The following is a 16,154-nucleotide window of genomic DNA, read 5'->3' as shown; positions in this document are numbered from 1 at the left end:
AGGTGATAGTGCAGAAACATAGGTGAAAACAGAGGAGAGTAACGAGGGCTGCGATGAGGAAGTAGTGGAACTTTCTGATGATGAAGAAGCTCAGCCACACTTAAGACGGTCAACAAGAGTAAAATCACCACCAGAGTACCTATCTGATTACGTTTTGATAGCCGAAGCAGAGTGCGAATGGCTTCTAATGTCAATTAACGAAGAACCTTGGGATTTTGCTGAAGCTAAGGACTTGAAAGTGTGGTTGGATGCGTGTAAAGACGAGATAGCTTCAATTGAGAAGAACCAAACCTGGTCTTTAGTTGACTTACCGAAAGGAGCCAAACCTATCGGTCTCAAATGGGTCTTCAAAGTCAAACGAAACCCAGATGGAAGTATCAACAAGTTTAAAGCTAGGTTGGTTGCAAAGGGGTATGTGCAGAGACACGAGATTGACTACGACGAGGTGTTTGCCCCTGTTGCAAGGATGGAAACCATACGACTTATCATAGCCTTGGCAGCGTCGAGTAACTGGGAAGTTCATCACTTGGACGTAAAGACCGCATTTCTTCACGGCGACCTTAAGGAAGTGGTCTATGTTACGCAACCAGAGGGGTTTGTGATAAAAGGATGTGAAGATAAGGTGTACAAGCTCTCTAAGGCTCTCTACGGCTTGAAACAAGCTCCCAGAGCCTGGAACGATAAGTTGAACCAGATTCTCAAGGAGTTGAAGTTTGAGAGGTGCTCAAAGGAACCATCTTTGTATCAACGACAGAAGAAAGAACATATTCTGGTCTTGGCTGTGTATGTAGATGATTTACTTGTTACTGGGTCAGACGTGTCAATGATCAACGAGTTCAAGAGGGAAATGGAGGCTAAATTTGAAATGAGTGACTTGGGAAGGTTATCCTACTACTTGGGTATTGAGGTAATGCAACATGAGGATGGCATTACACTGAAACAGGAGAGATATGCGTCTAAGATTTTATCTGAGACTGGAATGGGTGACTGCAACTCTGTTAAAGCACCTATGGAGATGAGTCTGAAGCTGTCAAAAGCAACGGAAGAAAGATCTGTTGATGAAAAGAGGTATAGAAGAACTATTGGGTGTCTGCGGTACTTGATTCACACGCGACCTGACATGGCATATAGCATTGGAGTATTAAGCCGATACATGCTTGATCCAAAGGTGTCACATGACTCTGCATTGACGCATGTTTTGAGGTACTTGAAGGGTACTACGTCTTGTGGTCTTACCTACTGGCGTTCAGACAGGAAACCAGAGCTAGTGGGTTACAGTGACAGCTCTTTGAACGTGGATGCTGATGATGGGAAGAGTGTAACAGGGCATATCTTCTATCTTGGTGAGAGCCCTGTTACTTGGTGTTCACAAAAGCAGGAAATTGTAGCTCTGTCGTCGTGTGAGGCTGAATTTATGGCTGCTACAGAGGCAGCAAAACAGGCATTGTGGCTTCAAGATATTCTAAGCGAGATTACTGGCGGAGTGTGTGACAGAGTGATGCTTCGAGTTGACAACAAGTCAGCAATTTCACTTACCAAGAACCCTGTATTTCATGGGCGCAGTAAACACATTCATAGACGATATCATTTCATACGTGAGTGTGTGGAGAAAGGGTTGGTTGGCGTCGAGCATGTGTCCAGTAGTCAACAAAAAGCAGACATCTTGACAAAGGCGCTTGGCAAGATTAAATTTGCAGAGATGAGGGAGTTCATTGGCGTTCGAGATTTGGCACAAGTCAACTTCAAGCTTAAAGGAGGGATTGTTGAGATAAGCCTGAAGTTGATAGACACAGCCTAAAGTATCGCTGTGTATCAAGCTAAGAAGATCCTAGTATATCCGAGACATGGAGATAAAGATGAGGAGTTGTTTTAGGAGTTATCTACAAACAAATAGGATCATTATCTTTACTAGGTTTTCGTTGTTGTTTAGCTTGATATATAAACACCATTGTGACGAGTTATGTAAGGTGGTGTGGAGTTTGTAAGTCTTTGAGGTTTGAGTAAGTTTTTCCTTGAAGTAATAAAGAGAGTTATTCTTACTTGCATTCTAAACACAAGTAATCGTAGTAATCTGATATCAACAATATGAAACTAATTTGATGGAAGAGAGACAAGATAAGACGAGATTGGAGCATAAGCATTTGAGTGTTGGGCTTTAGATCTGGGCCTATACGTTTAACTTTAAATGGATCAGTGGGGAGGGACTTAAGATGAAAGACTTATACATGCCCCCATCAAATACATCTCAGCTTATCCTAAATCTCATTTTCTGCTGCACATATGATTAATGATTTAGATGGTTTACTAAACTTGGAAATAAAGTCACGACTGTGAGAAAGTTGGTGACACTTATTACGGGTATTTATTGTCTGTATATGAGCCAACACTAAACAAATCGTCACCGGGAGTTTTTTCTTCTTCATACGTCGTTTTGATAAATGAGTGTTCACATTGGCATGCTACGTTATTAAATTGCAAGTGTGTTTATTAAATTCACACTTGTGTCTCAACGTCAACTAAAGTGGAAGCGTATGCTAAACGAATCTTTGGCTTTCTATGCTTCTTCCCGGAAAATGAGAGAGGGGGAAGAACAATAAACATTACTTTTTATGTTTCTTGTTTGCTGATAATTAGATATTTATTTGGATACACATTACTTTTTTGTTATTTTATTGTTTTTAAAATGAACTCTCTTCTCTTCTCATTATTTTAGACATCTTCTTTTGTCTGCTGCTTTTCATCGTTTGTCTCTTTGAACCTGTTCCTCCACAGATCTTTTCCAGCTCATATTATGGATTTTTCTTCACTGTAAGCATATTGATTACTCCCTTTTTTTCCTTTCACTTTTATTTGTCAGTTACTTACCAGCCTTCATTTCAGACATCTGTCGGTTCTTGAAATTTTCTTCTTGAAAATCTTGGTTTGACTAAACTCACGGTCTTTCTTGGTTTTTTAGAAAAGGTTCTGAGCTTGGGAAGCTTGTGTTGAGCTCTGGTCTCTTACACAGCTCATGGAATAAGATCTCAGAGTTACGTTCATCAAGAGCCCATCAGGTTCAAACTCCAGGTCTAGGAATCAAGATTTTCCAAGAAACCAAATACACGTTTGTTGTTTTTGTCGCACCATCAATAAACGCAACTTGCCCCTTGAACTCTGCTTCTACACTTCTTTCTGGGGCACAAGATCAAAACCCTTTTCATTTCCTCTGCTCCGAGAAGATCTCCTCCTTCTCTCTTCACACCCCTGCTTTTCAGCTTTTTGTCTCTGCCTACAAAAACAATCTCCTCCACCTCAAATCAAAGGTAATCTCGAATCCCACTCATTAGCTTATGCTCTCTCTTCAGAATTGTTTTTAGAATGTAAGTCAACATGTTATGATGAGGTCAAGACTATTTCAGAATCTTGAAAGTTAGTGTCTATGCTTGACACATATCTAGTTTGTGTTTTTCTCTATAGTTTTGCCTGTCAGAGCAGTGGACAATTTTAATTATATATAGATATTATGAAAATTTTATGTAAAAATAAATAAGAACAAAAACTTTAATTTGAGCGTATAACATCTTTATAAATATTTTTAGAATGTCAGACAGACACCAAGTGAATTGTAAAAGTTATATGTGTGGTTTTGTAGTTGCTCCATTTGCTTGAGTCCAATAAACATGTGATCATCACCGGAGCTGCCTTAGGAGGATCGGTCGCATCTCTCTTTACACTATGGCTTCTAGAAAAAGTCGAGCCAAGACTAAAACGTCCATTGTGCATCACGTTTGGCTCGCCTTTACTCGGAGACGCTTCCCTACAACAGATTCTTGAAAACTCCTTGAGAAACTCATGCTTCCTCCACGTGGCTTATGCTTCACAAACTCCCATCAACACAGACTTCAAGCCTTTTGGAACGTTCTTGATATGTTTCGACTCCGAATGTATTTGCATCGAAGACCCTGAAGCCGTCATGGAGCTGCTAGGCGGTGCTAGTGCAGTAGATCAGATAGACTACGGCAGAGTTCTTGATCGTTTGGATCGAACGGTGATGGAGGATTCAAGATTGATGATAGACGACGTTATCACTCGAATGGAGGAGCGTGCTGAGAAGAAGAAGCTGCGTTATGACCAGCTCAAGAAACTAAACGACATCAAAATATCGATGATATATATAGAGTGGTACAAAAAGAAAAGCAAGATGAGCAGGGTCGGTTACTACGACCGGTTCAAGACTCATCTCGCGTCTAGTGCTTCACCCTTCGACGTAGATATCGAGAAGCGGAAAACAGAGGTCAACGATTACTGGATATCGTTGGTTGAAGAAGTTGAGAAGAAGCCTCAGAGTGAAAAGTCTGTTCTCAAGACGAGGTCTCTCTTCTCCGGGAACAACTACAGACGTATGGTCGAGCCGTTAGACATTGCTGAGTATTATTATAACGGTGGGAGAAAGTACAGAACCTCTGGGAGGTCGAGACACTATGATATGCTTGAGAAATGGTTTAGGGAGGGGAATCCGAAAGAACCGCTTAGAGGTAAAGAGACGGATTTGAGTGAGCTATTAACTTTTGATTCTTGCTTTTGGTCTGAAGTTGAGGAGGCTTTGATCTCAATCAATGAGTTGAAGAAGACACAAGAAGGTGAGAGAGAGGTGTTGTTGAGGAAGCTTGTGAGGTTTGAAGAGTACGTGTGGGAGAGGATTAGTAAACGTGAGGTTTCGCCAGAGATTTTTTTGGAGAAGAGCAGTTTCATGAAGTGGTGGAAAGAGTACAAAGATGTCGTCAAAGTGTTTGGTTCTTCTTCACCTTCTGAGTTGACCAAGTTTATGAACGATAGGAAGTACGAGAGTTATGGTCAAGCCTGCTGAAGAATAGTGATTTACATTTTTTACTCTTTAAACGGGTATCGTTAAATGTTTTTGAGTCGATGATTGATTATTTGTATTTTATGGTGTTGATACCTTTAGTAAGGAACCATTGATTTGATGACCTTGTAAACATCTCCTCCAGTAATCATGGCAGTAATCATGGTTTTACTATAGAAAAATGTTTTAGTTGTGACGGAAAAGTTTGGTTTCTGGGACTTGTGTAAGTTTACAAGTAGTAAGGAAAGAGAGAGACTGAAGCTTGTCAAATTCTTTTATAGATAGTGATTGGGGTAAGACATAACCAACATGTTCATATTTATAGATACGTTCTAAGTTATGCTGAAGAAAAAAAACGGAATACAGAAATATATAGAACCTCTGAAAGGTCTTGTCACTATATAAGAATGCTTTACTCTTCAAACGGTATTATCAAATGTTTTGCGACGATGATTGATTATTAGTATTCTATAGTGTTAATAACATCAGTAAGCAAACATTTATTTAGTTTCAAAAAATAAATCTAATTTATTTGCAAAAAAAAAAAAATAAATCTAACAATAACATCAGAGAAAATGCATAATCCTGCACTGGTGGTGTTTGTAACATCGGCAGTCACTGTGATCAAACCACATCTGCAAAATTTATAAAATCAAATTTCTTATACAAAACATAACATGTGTGATGAGTTTTTCAAAAAAAAAATTCTTGAGTATCTCAGATGACATACCTATCTCAAATTTCAAATTTCTATATATATGTATTCTGTTACTTCATTCTTTTAATATTCTGTAATATTTTTAATATATGAGACCCTCCAATATGAGTTTTTAAATTCATTTCCCCTTTTTTAGAAATTTTAAATGAAATTTGATGCACGGCAACCTACGCACATACAAGTGACACTTGTTTAAAATTAGCATGGAAGTAGTAAAAAAAAAAAAACTAGTGTCTTCGTGTTACTTAATAAGCATATTAAAAAGATTAGAAGTAGTCAAAACTATCATTAAAAACAAACTAGTGTCTTCGTGTAACTTAGTAAGCCTAATTAAAAGATTAGAAGATAATATGTGGTCAGTTTTGCTCTCAAGACCTTACTGAATGATATCAAATACATTAAATTCATAACACTAACCATATGTTCAGGCCTAATAACATCTGAATGGTTTGCAATTTTCTTCACGACCAAACAGCCATGAATTTATTTTAAACCACTTGAATCGTGGCTTATCGAATACATGTAAAATCTTATTTCTACATTTTCTCTGTGATATGATCAAGTGGTTTAAAATAAATTCATGGCTGAGAGAGTGGGCACTTATTGTAATGCTACACTTGTGTGAATCAATAACGAAAGACGAACAAGTCTTATTGCAATTTCTTCATGGACAAGCGATAGTAACTAACAATTAACTATATATATGTATTTGACTTTTTAACTACTTGACTTTAAATTACGTTTTTCTTTTGTACCATCACACTTACATGCCTATAAGTATTTTCAAATGGACTCTCGTTTTCAGACACCGAGATAAACATTGTCTGCTTTGTCCCTTTGAGCATTATTCTCCGCATATCGTTCTAGCCTTTGCCATGGATTCTTATTCACAGTAAGTATTACGATTACTTTCTTCTATATTTTGCTTAGTTTTTGCACAACTTCATGTTATGTGGGCACTGACTAAAGTCCTTGTCCTGGTTATAGAAACTGTACTGAGCTTGGGAAACTTGTGTTAAGCTCCGGTCTCTTAAACACCTCGTGGAATAAGATCTCGGAGATACACGAGTCAAACCTTCAGTCTAAAGAACCACCTCTAGAATTTCAGGTTTACAAGGAAGCCAAATTCGTCTTTGTGGTTTTCGCTGCACCACCTGTTTGCATAGATGCCTCTTTAAACTGTGGTTCTACTCCTGTTCCTCATCCTGAGTTACAAGATGCTAATCTGTTTAGCTTCCTCTGCTCCGAGAAGACCCCTTCCTTTGCTCTTCATACAACTGCTCTTCAGCTTTTTGCCTCTGTGGCTAGGAATAAAAGTCTCACTAACCTCAAAGCAGAGGTAGTTTAGTTACACTCAGTAGCCTTTATACTCTCTATGAATTTGTTTAGACACAACCTAAATTCAGCGTCGTTAAGAACTGACCTAAGATGAAGACATCGTCTGCTTAAACATATCTGCCTTGTAATACAAGTCAATAGCTTTTTAATACTCTGTTCATAATTTTCTTAAATCTAGTATGGGTTTTCAAATAAACAACTCGGTGAATCTTAAAATATTATATTTGTGTTTGTAGCTGATCGAGTCTAATAAGAAACTGATCTAAAGTGTGTCTGCTTAAACCTATCTGCCTTGTGATACAAGTCAATAGCTTTTTAATACTCTGCTTTTGTTTCTGAGCAACATATACTCGGTTCTTAATTTTCTTAAATCTAGTATGGGTTTTCAAGTCAAAAACTCTGTGTATCTTAATTATAAAATTATATTTGTGTGTTGCAGTTGCTAAAGTCTAAGAAACCAGTGATCATTACAGGAGCTGCGTTAGGAGGATCTATTGCATCTCTGTTCACGTTATGGCTTCTAGAAGACGTCAAGCCAAAACTAAAACGTCCCTTGTGCATCACGTTTGGCTCGCCTTCTATCGGAGACGCTAATCTCCAACAGATTCTAGAGAACTCCGTGAGGAACTCATGTTTCCTTCACGTGACGGATGCAACACAAACTCCCATCATAACAAAAGGTTTTGAGCCTTTTGGAACGTACTTGATCTGTAACGAATCTAGATGCGTTTGCATCGAGGACCCTAAGGCCGTCATGGGGCTACTAATCGGTGGTAATACAGTTCTAGCTGGAGGGAGAGTCTACGGAGAAGTTCTAAAGAGTCTTGATCGATTTTCAACGGTGGATGCAAGACTGATGGCTGGTGATATTATCATCAGCGGAATGAAGAAACGTGCTGAGAAGAAGAAGAATCAGCGTTTTGATCAGCTTAAGAAACTAGATGAAGTGAAGATATCAATGGCTTATATGGAGTGGTACAAGAAGGAAAGCAAGAAGGCCAAGATCGTTTACTACGACCAGTTCAAGAACCAACCAGCTTTTGTTTATGAGATTCGAAGGAGAGAGATGAATGATTACTGGGAAACGGTGGTTCAAGAAGTGGAGAAGATGCCTCAGGGTGAAGCATCGTATCTCAAGAAACGTTGTCTCCTCTCCGCTAACAACTATAGAAGGTTAATGGAACCGCTCGACATTGCTAAATATTACCTAGAGGGTAAAAAAGAGTACAGAACTACGGGAAGGCCTCACTACTATGTTATGCTTGAGAAATGGTTCAAGGAGTCTGAGTTGAACGTAACGCTTAGACGTAAAGGGACGGATTTGAGTGAACTGTTAACGTTTGACTCTTGCTTCTGGTCTGAAGTTGAGGAAGCGTTGATCGTAATAAATCAGCTGAAAACACAACCAGACGAGGGATTGGTCGGAAAACTCATGAAGTTTGAGGAGTAACGTGTGGGAGATTATTAGAAACCGTGAGGTTTCACCGGAGATTTTCTTGGATAAAAGCAGTTTCATGACATGGTGGAAATTGTACAAAGCGATCAAAGGAATACGAGATGGGTTTAGTTCTTCACCTGAGTTCACCGAGTTTATGAACACTGGGAAGTATAAGACTTATGGTCAGTAAATAATAAACTTGCTACTTATTCTAATTTCCTTTTTACGACGTGTGTCTCACTGACCCCTTTATACTCATATTACTAGGTAATAATCCGCGCTACAGCGCGGAGTGAAATAGTTTATTAGATTATTTTTTGTATGTTAAAGAATTTGCTGTATAGCTTTTTCTAGGGATGTACATTCATATATCTTTTCAGTTGATCTATTCGGATTTCAGATTTTTAGAGTTAGAAATTTAAATTGTATTCGGATATTTACAAATTTTAATTTAGATTTGGTTTGAATTATTGCGGTTCGGTTTGAATTCGAGTTTGAATATCAATTTTAATTATGTATTTTCTTAACAAAATTCAAATATACTTAAATCCTAAAAGTTCGAAATATAATAATATAAAACATAAAAAAATGAATAACATAAAAAATTGAATAACATAAAACTAAATATTTAAATTTACATAAATTAAAGATCCCTAAAATAATATTGGCTGAATTAAAGATCTGACTTTGTGTGTGTATAGTGTTTCTTACCTCAGTTTTTAATTCATAACCAATTATAAATATTTATTGTATTCGTGTACAGAAGTCTTAACCATAGCTAAGTTCGGCAACATATGAAACTTTCAATTTCAAAAATATTCTCATTTTAATATTCTAGTTGATGTGAATCTTAATGATTTTGTAATTTCTTTTTTTTTCAAATATGATATTATTCAGTAGCTGTACGGAGAGAATTTCAATTTACTAATACAAAGGTTAAAAATGCAGAAACAAAAATAAGATGATTAATATTTTTTTAGAAATTATCTTGGATGGAGTTAAAATTTTTGAATGTGAACGCATTAATTGTCAAATAATTGTGAAGCCGACACATAATTATACTTAAATTGAAATGAATATGGAGCTGACACGTATCTAATATAGTGTGAACGCATTAAATGACAATGCTTCTCTTTTAATATATAAGGGATAGGTAAGCCTGAGTTGGACTCGGCCGCCTAAAGCCTCCAAACCGAGTCAAGGATCACTGGCCTACGTTGCAGCTTTTGGCTTGTTGTGCCAATAGTACAAATTGTTTAATAATGTTTGAAATCGTAATTACCCGCGTCCAAAATTCTTGCAACTGCATATCTGTTTAAACCAGCCAATCATTTATTGTTGTTTTTCTGTTTGTACAATTTTTAGTTTCCAAAACAATAATTGCTTCTTATACTATATAGTGTATAATCTATACTATTAAAATTGAAGTACAATTTTTGACATCCCCTTAGTTTTTTGATATATTTACAACCATGCCACTGCATTTAAATTTTAATTAAAAAAAATGGAAATTATTTGTAACTACCAAGCTATTTTCCTTATTTATCTCAAGTGCATAAATATTATTTTATTAATATACATACACAATTCATATGTTAATAATTAGATTCCATAATTACATAAATATACTTAACTCATTGGAAAACACTATCAAGCAAACATTACATATACTTATTTAGATAACTGATTGGTAGTCTTTACGTTCTAACATAATAAATTTATAGTAAAGTTATTATGGAATTCTTACTATATACATTTATATATTTAAAATTTGAAGAGAAAGGTATATTTTAATTTTTTTACAAAACAACATCACTGATGATATTATTTCAGTTAATTACAAATATATGAAATATATCAGTTAGTTATATTGATTTATTAGATTTGTATATTTTATTATGAATCTACATTAACTACCAGTCAAATCTTACCTAAATAGATTTCCAAATCTATACTATTAAATAAAATCGATCATTTGAACACAAATTTATTATAATTTAAAATATTATAAGATATAACTAAACTACTACTAATAAGTTCAAAATATTTTGATTTTCATAGTAAAAACAAATTATAAATAAATCTTAAAAATAAACTGAATTAAACATATTTTATTATTATATATACAAATACATATGTTACATATTAATAAAAGGGTTAAATAAACAAATTACCCATAAATCCAAATCAATCGAAATTCTCAAAATTATAATAAACCTAATAAAAATAACCAAAATAAAATACAGATACAGAATTATATATAAATTTCATATAAACGTAAAATATATAGGTTTTATATAGAAATTGTTATCTTCGTTAAATAAAAAATATTTTAACAAAATTGAATCCCGCGCTTTAAAAGCGCGGGTCAAAATCTAGTAAATTAATTAAAAGTCAAATTGTGTGGTGTTGTACTCTTAAGATTCTTCTTTTTGTATTTTAATTTGTTATATAGTTATTTAATCTTAAATAATACGTGTAAGCTATGTATGAATATAGTTCTCCATACTTTTATTTGTTTTTGGTCAAACCAAATATAGTTCGTATATTTTTTATCTGTTTTTTTGCTAACACTTCACATTCATTACACGCAACTCGTAAAGCGTTACCAAACAGCTATTTCTAGCTGTTTTTAGTCTATTAACAAGTCTCATCGCATTTATCATCATTTTGATGATCACTACTAGTACTCTTAAAATACTTGCAAATAACAATATACATCAAAAAGCTAATAGCACTTGTGAGAGCCAAAAGCCAATAGTACTTATCAAGTCTAGCTTCCGACATATCATCCGCAAACCAGTTACCGCCTCTTGACTTCGTGTAACTCTCTATCACCGAAATCAACGCTGCACTCACGAAACTCCCCACACCGAAAACACTCGTGTACAACGCAAACCCCATCGTTCTCATTCTAACCGGAACCTCACTGTAGAAGAACTCTTGCATCCCTACAACCGTGAAAATGTCCGAGATTCCTAGTAGAATGTATTGAGGTAAGAGCCAGAATATGCTCAGTGGTTCTGTAGTATTTGGTGAAGTCTTTATCTCTTTGCTTATCTTTAGTCTTTTTCTTTCGACTAAGGCAGCAATAACAATGGCAATGATGGATAAGAACATACCAATTCCCATTCTTGTCATGACGGTAATTCCCTTTTCGTTTTTGGATATTTTCTTGGCCATCGGGATCAAGACTTTGTCGTACAAGGGCATGAGAAGTATTATAGACAAGGTGATAGTGCTTTGTAACGTTGCGGGTGGGATTTTGAAGTTTGGTCCGATGTTTCTCTTCATAGCCATACCTTGCTTTGTGAAGAATGTCGCCGGTTGTTGGAATATGACTGCGAACATTAGAAGCATCGTCCATATGGGTAATAGCCGAAGCAATAGCTTGACGGTTTGGAGGCCAGAGGAACCGGTCTTGCTGCTTTCATTATCAGCCAAGCTCTTTGTAGTAGCAGTACTAGTAGCTTCAGTGTTGCTACAGTTACATAGAGGCTTCCCTTGCAGCCTATATACAACAAAATAAGAACAAGATTATAGGGTATTGACTGCAACTTAACCAATATTTAAATCAAACCGGAAAGAAAATGAACCGAATAATATATGTATTCCAACAAACCGTAACCAGAATTCACTTGTACCATTTTTTATCAACGAATCCAATTTTACTATAAAAATCAACCGACAAAAAATTTAACATTTAAAAAATTAGATTTAAAGTTTACATATTATGCCAAAAATACTGGACTTAAACTTAGAAAATCGGTTCTAACCTGAAACCAAAAACCAGACTCAACCATAATTTGGTTTTCATTCAGCTTCAATATTTCTTAAACCGAAAACTAAACCAAATTGGGAACTAGGCACATCAAAATTTTGTGTGTCTATTATGGACTGAATTATGATGAGTACTTACTGTAGCTCCAAGGCATTCAAATCATGGTTGTTCTCAAGAGTGATCTTACTTCTTCTCGTCACTGCTCCTTTGATAGTATCTAAGATCGTTTGAAACGGTTTAGATTTTGGGTCTGAACCTGGATCAGCATAGACGTAAACTCCGCAGCCACATAGGAACAAGAAGATTAATAATAACATGGAACCGGTTGGGATTGCAAAACCGAGAACCCAACCAAATGTGTCTTGGATATAAGCCATGACGGTGACTCCTAGAAGACTACCGGCGCAGACACCAAAATACCACCACTGGAAAAACCGACTCTTACGGTCCGATTTGACTTCTGTTTTCTCTGAGGATTGTTCGTGGTTATGGTCATGGTCAAGGTCGTGGTCAAGCTGGTCAGCACCAAATGCTTGTAGAGATGGGTTTAAGACGCCTAGGCCGAGAGCGACGAGGCTAAGTGAAGTGTAGAGGAAGTAAAGAGATATGGTTTTAGTAGTGGAACGTGACCCAGCATATGCCGTCAATGTCAATCCCACTAGTCCCTGTTTAAATATACCAAACAAAATGCCAAACATTAATAACTTACATAATTAGCAAAAGATAGAATCTCTAAAATGAATTTAAAATAATAATAGTCACAAATATTTAATCTTTAAATAAGAACCTAAAATAATATACATAACAAAAAACTTTAGTTAAATTCTGAATAAAATGATGTCCGAGTTCCTAAATATAAGTATTTTTTCTATGAAGAGAAGTTAGGTTAAACTTACAATAATGGGCTTATTTCCTTTTTATTGATCCTCCTAAGTATTCAGTGGTGTAACATCTAGAAATGGAATATAATGCAAGCTTAATGAGGAATGTAACTATTTTTGATAAGATCCCAAAAACCACATTATAGAACCAAACTTTAGCAACATTCCATACTAAAAAGGAAGATTAATTAGGAAATAGTTAGTGAGAAAATCATTTTCTTAGGAAATCCATCGAAATGTTGACAGATTTAGTACCAAACACAAACAAAATAGAAAAATAAAATCTTAAGAAACGTTTCGTATCAAATCCTAAAAGTTGCAGTTGTCAAGCAAATATGCCTCAATAGCTCTCTTTAAACGATGTGATACATTAGTGTTCAAAAAAAAAAAAACGATGTGATACAAAATTTATCAAGAAAAATAAACGTAAAAAGGAGAAGATGTAATGGAAAAAGGAAAGGGGACCACTTGATAAAGAGATCATACGAACATGTTTCAATATGTAAAATATAATTAAGTAAACCAGTCTTGAATCGACTCTTTCTGATTGTTGATTCTAATAAAAGGGTTGGTATAGTGATACTGACCACAAAGTAGAGAGAAGAAGAAGCTAGAATGGTGAAGAATCTGTCCCAGTAAGTATCGACTAAAGGAGCAGAGAAGAGAGGCAACATGAAAGTGAAGCCACTCCAAGTATTAACAGTCGTGGCTGCTCTTGAATTGCTCATCTTTACCACATCAGTTAAATACGTCACCAAGTTTGATGCAACTCCTTTGAATGCATATCTTTCGATCCCAGCAATCACTATGAGAAGGGCACAAGATTTACTAAGTCCTCTTCTTTTCTCTCCTCCAGCCATCAAGTGAGGATATTTAAGCTTGTGCTTTTGTATGTATGTGTTTTGAGAAAGAGAAAAAGAAGTAAGGCTGTGTTTTTTTGTGTGTATGAGGAAGAGAACTATGGTTATGCTTAGCGTGTAGAAATATATTTATAAAGCTTTAGGCCATACATTTGGGTGGGTGCAGTGCACACGCCTATAGACATATACATCTGAGTAGAAGACAATCTTTTTTTGTTTGTCTAATCTAAAAAGGAACTATATTTCTAAAACATTAAAAACTAAAATTCTTTTTAAGTTTCTAGAAAATAAACTTCCTTGTCAAGAACAATATATATAATATTATTTTCTCCTATGTTTGTAGAATTCATTCCATATACGTTTCTTCCAACTCAAGAGGAAACTATCATGTAACTCATCAACTACTTTTTATCTAGACTTTATTTTCTTATGGGAATATATTCAATATTATGAAAATGACATTATAGTAATACTATGCATGTAGAAACTAATACCATAGTTCTCTCTCTTTTTATTTTGTTTCTTACTCTTTTACTTGAAAAGAGAAAGGGACAAAACGAATTGCAAAAAGAGGAGTTTGTATAGGTACGTGCAACAGAACATTATTGGCACCAACTATTTTGGCCTGTACAGTACAACCATTATGATTTTCCATATATCCCTGATCTTCTTATTAAAAAATGAGAAAAAAATATGTCTGTATTTATATTGATAAAATGAATGATCTATTATGTGTTAGAGTCCAATGTCCATATATGGGGACACTAACAAGTTCTCGTCATTTATATAAATTCAAGATTTATATATATATACAAATACAAGTAACTAAGAAAGGAAAAGAAAAAATCTAAAACAAAAAGGAAGATAAAATAAAGTCCACTTTAGGGCTTGGCTTTGGAGAAAGGTGTAGTGAGTGGCAATATGTCGACTTGCACCAACGTAAACATCGAGTAGCTTACGTTTTTTGGTTACATCATCGTCGGTACCACGCATCATAAACTGTAGTATAAGTGAAACTGTATATACGTATTTTTAATGCTGATTTAGTTATTTGTGGCTCTTTGAATAAACTCCCGTGTTTGTGAGCATAATTCTTTTCGAGTATGCTCTCTGATTAAAGGCATCAAAGTTTTGATGTTTTCGTGATAATTTATATTTTTGGAATAGAAGATAATTTATATATTAGATTTGTATTTTGCAAAATTTAGGCCAAATAAGTTTGGTGACCGTGTGTCCTTAAGGCCAAAATTTAGGCGAATCCAAAGATTTTTTTTCATTGGATGCACAAATGATAGAATAGATGTAAACTTAGATATAATTATAGGTGTAGACATCGGATTTTTTAAGAGATATACAAAAAAAAAAAATTATTATGGAGGCAAGTGCATCCACAATCATTTACCTAGGTTCGCCAATTCTTATGTGTGCTACTGTCTTGGTTACTTTGATGTAAATATAGAATTCTGGAGCATCAAAGTCATAGAGAGTTTAAAACCAAACAAAAGTTGTATCGAGTTCTATGGTTTTTGTGGTTATGCATTAATCTTCTTTTCTAACAAAAATCTATATATATTATTTACCTGGTCTCAGACGGTCAATTATCGAATGATCATTATAAGTAGTATTATAATAATTATTGGAGTTGTTAAAAAAAAAAATTAGATACAGTATCTTTTGTTTCACAAAAGTATTCAAATTTACCAAAGACAGGACTGTTCATCTTTAAAACAATAACAAAAGTTTATGAAAAAAGGATGTGTGTTTCTGTTCAAATGCTAAGTTAAACTTATGTATGAATATCTTAATTGTAACAAATTTTAATTTTTTTATAACGATGATTTATTTACACCATGTTGAAAATCCTTTGTAAATTTAATATATAAAAAATTGCATAATCTAGGGTTGAACTTTTGATCTGTGTGTAGGAATATTTAAACCTTAACTAGTAGACTACGGTGTTTTCATAACAAATTTTAGTTTTAAATTGTTTTTCCTACTGAAAAATGAAACTTTAATTGATCCTATCGCAATAAAAGGTTAGGAATTATTTTTCAAAAAAAAAAGGTTAGGAATTTGTCAATTTATAAGCTTTGTAACGGTTCCATTTGATCAATCATCGTGCTTGCTATTTTTGTTTTTTCGTATAAAAAGCTGTGGCCATGAACCCTTCACGCCTAGTTTTGCATATATTAATATCTAGTCAGTAATTGTATTGGTTAATCTATATTAGTAGTTCTGTTAAAAATAATCTTAGATTAGTAGTATAGTCATTTTCATTTGTATCTAAGTCATAAT

At 34.8% G+C, this 16,154-nt stretch overlaps 2 protein-coding genes and 1 pseudogene across 2 annotated transcripts; 2 read left to right on the top strand and 1 right to left on the bottom strand.

The window, feature by feature from the left end:
* The first annotated feature begins 2,576 nt into the window (after positions 1-2,576).
* LOC108818422 (senescence-associated carboxylesterase 101) lies at positions 2,577-5,025 on the top strand. Its single transcript, XM_018591388.2, has 3 exons — positions 2,577-2,808; positions 2,957-3,302; positions 3,632-5,025. Exons 1-3 carry the CDS (start codon positions 2,792-2,794, stop codon positions 4,844-4,846), a joined length of 1,578 nt encoding a protein of 525 aa, XP_018446890.1. The 5' UTR covers positions 2,577-2,791; the 3' UTR covers positions 4,847-5,025.
* Positions 5,026-6,328: 1,303 nt separating this feature from the next.
* LOC108815150 (senescence-associated carboxylesterase 101-like) lies at positions 6,329-8,590 on the top strand (annotated as a pseudogene).
* A 2,345-nt stretch (positions 8,591-10,935) lies between these two features.
* LOC108816361 (protein NRT1/ PTR FAMILY 5.8) lies at positions 10,936-13,968 on the bottom strand. Its single transcript, XM_018588933.2, has 3 exons — positions 13,587-13,968; positions 12,257-12,783; positions 10,936-11,848 (listed from the first exon to the last, which is right to left on the bottom strand). Exons 1-3 carry the CDS (start codon positions 13,857-13,859, stop codon positions 10,978-10,980), a joined length of 1,671 nt encoding a protein of 556 aa, XP_018444435.2. The 5' UTR covers positions 13,860-13,968; the 3' UTR covers positions 10,936-10,977.
* Between the last annotated feature and the right edge of the window lie 2,186 nt (positions 13,969-16,154).

Source organism: Raphanus sativus, chromosome 7 (genome assembly GCF_000801105.2).
Source record: "Raphanus sativus cultivar WK10039 chromosome 7, ASM80110v3, whole genome shotgun sequence".
Lineage (NCBI taxonomy): Eukaryota > Viridiplantae > Streptophyta > Magnoliopsida > Brassicales > Brassicaceae > Raphanus > Raphanus sativus.
Note: the sequence above shows the minus strand (reverse complement) of the source record. Positions and strands in the feature narration are given on the sequence as shown.